The sequence below is a fragment of the Arachis ipaensis genome, chromosome B06 (assembly GCF_000816755.2).
Source record: "Arachis ipaensis cultivar K30076 chromosome B06, Araip1.1, whole genome shotgun sequence".
Classification (NCBI taxonomy): domain Eukaryota; kingdom Viridiplantae; phylum Streptophyta; class Magnoliopsida; order Fabales; family Fabaceae; genus Arachis; species Arachis ipaensis.
The window spans coordinates 129,252,555-129,259,470 of record NC_029790.2 but is presented as its reverse complement, the minus strand read 5'-3'; the positions used below and the strand labels follow the sequence as shown (position 1 = coordinate 129,259,470).

The following is a 6,916-nucleotide window of genomic DNA, read 5'->3' as shown; positions in this document are numbered from 1 at the left end:
AATTACTCTAATAATATGTATGATTTTATATTTAATTATTTAATTTTCATTAATATGCAAAAATAATAAAAATAATTCTCAAATTTAGTAAAAAGTAAAAACATTATATCAAAATAAATATATACATGGGAGTATTTACACTATATAAAAAATAAATTTACGTTTAAATTTGTAATCAAATTATATTAATATTATGGGGTTAAGTACGATTTTAGTCTCTATGATTTTAGTCGAAAATCAAAATCGTCCTTATTTTTTTTGTTTAAAATTGTTTTTTAACGTTAAATTTAGATTTAAAATCATCATTCCAACAAAAATATCCTTATATTTATTTTTCTCTCTTCTTAGTATGGTCTTTTACTTCTCAAAAATTTTTTTCTTTCCTTTTCACCTCCTCCTCTATCACTCTTCATATTTTTCAGACCTCCTCTAATTTTAAGAATAACAGCCATATATAACTACTGTCCTTTTAAAACTCAAACAAATTAATCAAGTAATTTAACAACACAACAAAAAGATGACTCAGTTTAACACATTAATCTTTTTTTATCATTGATTGTTGAATTGCTCTTTTCACTTTAACATTTCAGCAGTGTCAAGAGCTTTGGATCGTTGATATTGTTGTCCTGGTTTTCTGGCGTTGTCATTTTAGTATTTTGTCATCTTGTTAGGATCCTTCGGATCTCAATAACCGTCGACGAAATAACTGAATTCGAAATACATCGACAAACTCCTCTTTGTGCTATTAAGCGATGCCTATATACGCATTCAATATTCTTGTCTCATTCACTTACAAATCACTAAAAAAAATCAATACAAAAAATTGATGCTTAAATCTTTTACCCGGACATAATAAGTAATTATTAAAAATAAAAAGAAATTGGGGGATGTAGCTAGAGGAGGCATGAAAGCCTGAAGCCAAGAACCAAATGCCCAAATGAAGCAAGTTGCAATTATGACAAAAAAAAATAAAAAATAAAAAGAAAAACGAGTTGCATTGCCCTTTTTTTTAAAAGAAAACTGAAACAAGTTGCGGAGGGAAAACAAAAGGAACCAAAAGTCATACAGAGAAAAGGGCAGTAACATACGACGTCTAAGGGCAGAAACATACGCAATAAAATACGGTAGCGACAGCATCAACTTACGAGTTACGAGTAACAACAATAACAACATCCATTGCTTCCATTTGCCATTTTCCATAGTAGAAGCCTCAACTCAAATTATGAAGGGGATCGTAATAATATAGTCCAGTCCCTTGGCGCGTGACGTGGCATCTTCACCGGAATCTTCCTCTCTCCCTTCCCCACTCTCTCTCTCCACTTCTTTAGTAACAGAGATTTGAGATTCATTTGACAAATCAGGGCCATCGATCCAGCGGTCTTCTTCTCTCTTGTTTCCTTTCATTCATTCTCCTTATTTATTTCTTTTCCAACAAACTTTTATTATTCTTTTTCCGAGTGTTTTTTTCTTCCTTTCTTTCTTTTTTATTTTATTTATTCGATCTTCTTTGGTCTGTGTCCTTCCTGTGGACCCGTACTAGATCCACTTCTGCATTGGATCACAGATTCACAGGTACTAATACTATTCAATTTTTGTGAACTTGTGATTTCAGTTTCAATTTCATTTCCGATATTTGGATTTGTGAAGAGGGGAAAAAGATTCAAAGATCTGTATAGTCAAATATGACATGAGAATTGAAATTTACATGGAATTGTTGTAGTTTATTGTTAAGGACCCACGTTGGTTACTGAAAATTCCATTGAACACTGCAAAAATTCGGGTAATTTAATGCGTTGACTTTAGCTCTGTTCTGTTTACGGATCTTGCTGTTTGGAGTATTTTAAGATCTGAATGGTGCTTCTTATAACCGTCTTTTTTTTCCTGTTGCTATTTTTGGAAGTCATTGTGTGTGTTTTTATTTATTTATTTAATTTGATCTTCCTTCTTTTTTTTTGGTAGTTAAGAGTTATACTTGTTATTATGAATTTGACTTTGCTTGTTTCTTTGTTGCAATGTCAGGGAAGAAAGAAAGAATCATTGAGATATAAATGTTGATAGATCATAGATGTATGGGAGAGTTGCTGAGTTACATTGAAATTAAATGAAGGAAGAACTTGCATGGACGAAGTTCTTAAGGAATCTTCTGATCATGGTTGTTGGATCAAGAAACCGGCCGCAGTTGAGGAGGCCGACTTGGATTATTGTTCTGATCTCCATAGTGTGCGTCTTTCTGGTTGCTGCCTATATTTATCCGCCGCAAACCCCTAAACACTCAGCATGCTATTTCTTTTCCTCTCAAGGTTGTGGTACTACACGTGTTGAGGTTCCAAAAGCTGTTGCCCGGGAATTAACTGATCGAGAGCTTGAATCCCGGGTTGTTATTAATGAGATTCTCAATGTTGACCCTGCCAAGACCAGGATCCCAAAAGTTGCTTTCTTGTTTTTGACTCCAGGATCGTTGCCTTTTGAGAAACTATGGCACATGTTCTTTAAGGTAAAGCAGTCTTGTTCCACAAAATTTGCACTGGAAAATCAACCTAATAGCCTTCCCATGGTGGCTATTTTCCTAAAGCACTATGCTATGTGACTGTGTCTGATTTTAAGAGCCCTAGAAGGATGTTCAAAGATATACCAGATGTTATGATTTATGAGTACATTTGATCGAGTGACGATTTAACATTTTTTTATGATATACAGATTTATTTTCATTTAACCATTTCAGTTCCTTTCCCGTTGAACATGTTATAGATATGTATACTTCCTATTTATTTGAACTCTACTTGTAACAAAAATGCAGGGCCATGAGGGCAAATTCAGTGTCTATTTACATGCATCGAGGGAAAAACCTGTACATGTTAGCCCCTATTTTGTTGGCAGAGAAATTCATAGTGAACCGGTATGGGTTTAGCAATTGACTTCTACCTGACTTCAATATATAAATTACAATTTCTTTATATTATGGTTTCAACTTTCAAGTTCCAATGTAAGAATTTGTCATTATGATATGCATGGTATGATATATAATTTTAAAAAATTATTCCAGCAATTGGTTGAACTTTGAGGATACTATGGCATAGATTTAACATTATTCTTTTACCCTTTTTTATACATGGTCAAGTTTTCTGTCAAAGCACTTCCATAGGTTAACAGTGTGGGTTAAAATTCCGAGATTTATATATGTTCATATTGCACTAATTTATTGCTACTGAAGCATCTTAAAGCAGGATAACTTGGGCACATCCTTGGTAAAAGGGAAAGTATGGTCGTGGCACACTTATTAAGTTTCTTATTTATTGATAAAAGATGATGTGGCTGTTCTAAAAGCATGCAACAACTGCTAAATTTTGTTTTACTAGGTGGGATCAACTACATGGATGTTCTAAAAAGATTATTTGGGTCTATCATTTATCAAAATTCATCAAGGAAAAGAAGTTATTTGAAGCATAATTACACAAGGAACTGTAATTACTAGAGCATTACCAATGGATGGCCTACTCTAGGTACCCAATATTAGCACTCACACTTGGGAAAATAGGATCTGTGTTATAATAGAATTGTGTGTGCTTTTTGCAAACATGCATGCTTATAAGTAATGCAGATTAGCAAGCCGATATCATTCCCATAGCAGTTGGGAGTTTTTAGCTACTGCTTTTCTTAGATAAGTCTATTTCATTTGAACTCAATGAAGTAGGTAGTGGATAGAACTAATACCATGTATGAAGCTTAGTAGAAAATTTCACACAAACAAGCAAGGACTCAGGACTTGGCTGTCCTTCTCTAGTCCAAATTAATTCAATTAAACTGATATCCTAGTTCTTCCATTCAATATCATGTTAGGGATTACCCTAATTAGTATGTAAGTGTCCCTTCTTCGACAAAAGTATAACTTTTCATAGTTAACAACCAAAAAGTCATTAAGCTTGAGGGAACCCCTTAAAGATAGGCTAAGGTACACATAACATCTCTCAAATTTCACTGGTACTAGGCTACTGGTTTGATTACTACTGATACCCTTTTTGTCTCTCACCCTCTCAGTTCCAAGTAGATTGTTTAGTAAACCAGATGATGTTCAGTGATTTAGAGGCATTGATAATACCAAAAGTGAATAAATAAAAGAATCAAATCTAAGCCCACAAGAATTAAACAAAATTGAAACAAAATAGACTCGTTTCCATATAAAGTAATAAAACTGATAAACTACTGAGTGTTTTAAACTAGAAAGTGGCCGTAAAAAATGACATACTAATCCACCCTCCCCTTAGTGATACAACGAGGGATGCCTCCATATACAAGTTCACCATATCAAAAGGCATTATTGATATCAATATGATAGAGGGGCCAATGACACATGGCAGCTGTAGAGAGAAGACAAACAGAAGCAATCTTTGCAATAGGAACAAGTTGTCAGTGTAATCCAAACTACAAATTTGAGCATCATTCTTGTATACCAAGTAAGCGTAGTAGCACATGATATTGATTTACTATAAGTAAGGCAGAGTATATTGGGTGTAATTTTGGCAAGATGATACTAATTCTTTGTTAGATACTAAAATAGAGATCCCACCTCAAGTCAAGTGGTTTTATTCCATATACAAAATGATGGGAAATCAAAGGATCTAAGCTAAGTGGATAAAGGAAAAAAATTTTTCTAGTCTTATTTATTATAGGAAAGTATCATAACATCAAGGAAGATTTTACTGTATAGGACATATATTTTACAGGACCTAATGTTGGGTGGTGAAAAAGGCAACAAGATAATAAACTCAATGTTGTAGAGATGAGAATGTTATAGAGACAAATAACTACAAGCGAAACAATTAAAAGGATTTAGATTTTAATTATTTGTTTATGGATATGTTTTATAATCGGACACCAAGACATTTTATTTATGTAGCTGAATATACCTAGTAGGACAAGGCTTGGTGGATATTATACTTTCGTTTTTGAGCACTAAACACCTGGTACTTAAAATGCAACCATTTTACATAAGTCATGGCAACTCAGTTTCAATTTTGTTCAGGTAGGTTGGGGAAAATTTTCCATGGTTGAAGCAGAACGAAGGCTGTTGGCGAATGCACTCTTAGATCCCGACAACCAACATTTTGTCTTGCTATCTGATAGGTATTTTTTTCAACCCGGTTCTTTATCCAGTTTAGACATGTTTGATTTGCTGGATTTAATCTTTGGCAACTATGTCTTAAAATTTTCTTTCAGTTGTATACCCGTGCGCAAGTTTGACTTCATGTACAACTACTTGTTATTAACAAATGTCAGCTTTGTTGACTGGTAAGAATTATAAATGAACCTTTTACAAATTGGTTGATGAAATCCTAGATAATTTTCCTTTCATTTAACAAAATTGTTTGATGCAGATTTTTGGATGAAAATTGAACTAATATTTGTCTGTTTTCCCCTACTCAACTTCTCTTTCTTCTTTTTTTTTTCCCTGAAAAAAAAAAGCTATGTGGATGCTGGTCCTCATGGAAATGGCAGGTATATAGAGCGTATGTTGCCAGAAGTTGAAATGAAAGATTTCCGGAAGGGTTCACAGGTATAATTCATGTCAATGTTGATGCCAAACTTGCTAGAAAATTTAAGCATCTACTCATTTGCAGTGTTTCATCAAGGTCACTTCCCTTTTATTATCTCTTTTGCTTAGATAGGGGTATGAGTAATTTCTTGAAAGGAGTGGTTGGTTACTCCTATGACTTATTTTCTCCATTCCATTCTCACTGCCATATGGAATAACATCAATTTCAATTTCAGTTGTAAAAAGGTCCTTTTCCGCTTCATTGCATCACAAATGTCCTTGATCAGTCCAATTACTTCCCATTCATTGAATTCTATTCCTATACTATCATGCTATCTTGCATGGAGTGGAATTGATTGTGAAAACTGGAAAAACACTAGCTCATCTCTTTCATCAATATTCCAAATGCTTTTCCTTGAGATACATTATCTGTTTAATGAATGCCTGATAAGTGATAGTTGTTGAGATTTGTTGTCTTGCATTTATTTTAGATGGTGGAATTTCATTCTTAGTTTGTGAGAATTCTATGTGGTAGTCTAATTTTAGTTTTTAACAATTCATCACCATCTAAAATGTAGATGCATCCGTTATATCCTAGATTTGGATAAAAGATTACTTGTTATGTTACAATTATAGAGTTGTAGGAAATCAATAGAATCTTTCTGACATGCATCTGATTTGGATCTTGTTTGTAATGCAGTGGTTCTCAATGAAGCGGCAACATGCTATAATAGTTATGGCAGACAGTCTCTACTTTACAAAATTCAAGCATCATTGCAGGGTACTATGTTACTAAGAGTCATTCATGCTTTTGCATTTACCAACTGGATTGAGTTTATTATCCATATTATATTGTTCCTTTCACAGTAGCACCTTTGTTAAGAATGTTAGAGCCAGTATACATATTTTTTGGGAATGAAATAAGAGATGTAGTGTATTTCGGGACTACGTTGATCCACTGTTTTTATTAAAGTTATTGCTTTGTCCATTTTCTTTGACTTTTTGGTTAAAAATAAAAAATAAAAAAATAAAACACCTCACTTGTCATGCTAAAGTGAGATATAACATTTTGTAACTCTGCAATGAGTAAACTTATGGAACATGCCAACATTTTAAAGATAGTACATTTCCTGCACTTAAATCTACCAATAGCATAGGCTCCAGGTTCTTTTTTTTCTCAGTTGCTTATATCTGATATTTTATATTTTATTCTTGTATATTTAGTTCTTTCTTTTCTTTTGCTATTAAGAAATTGATATCGTGTACTAAAAGTGTTGGATGGTTATGTTTTATATTTTCTGGTGTATTTCTTGCTGTACCTGCTGCAGTATGCATGAAGTTTTACAAATTTCTGAATATGTGAAATGTTCTGAAAATATGACTGTG

At 33.2% G+C, this 6,916-nt stretch overlaps 1 protein-coding gene across 4 annotated transcripts in view; it reads left to right on the top strand.

The window, feature by feature from the left end:
• Positions 1,373 to 6,916, top strand: part of LOC107605146 — an 8,045-nt gene continuing 2,501 nt past the window's right edge. The window contains exons 1-7 of one of the 4 annotated variants that reach the window (XM_016306913.2): positions 1,373 to 1,572; positions 2,020 to 2,494; positions 2,798 to 2,896; positions 5,021 to 5,121; positions 5,215 to 5,286; positions 5,461 to 5,551; positions 6,231 to 6,311. In XM_016306913.2, coding sequence (XP_016162399.1) covers positions 2,102 to 2,494; positions 2,798 to 2,896; positions 5,021 to 5,121; positions 5,215 to 5,286; positions 5,461 to 5,551; positions 6,231 to 6,311 — 837 coding nt within the window. In that variant the 5' untranslated portion in view covers positions 1,373 to 1,572; positions 2,020 to 2,101. Of the gene's footprint in view, positions 1,573 to 1,630; positions 1,781 to 2,019; positions 2,495 to 2,797; positions 2,897 to 3,521; positions 4,452 to 5,020; positions 5,122 to 5,214; positions 5,287 to 5,460; positions 5,552 to 6,230; positions 6,312 to 6,916 lie in introns of those variants that run through there. The other 3 variants (XM_021105122.1, XM_016306914.2, XM_021105123.1) reach the window with 3 other exon arrangements.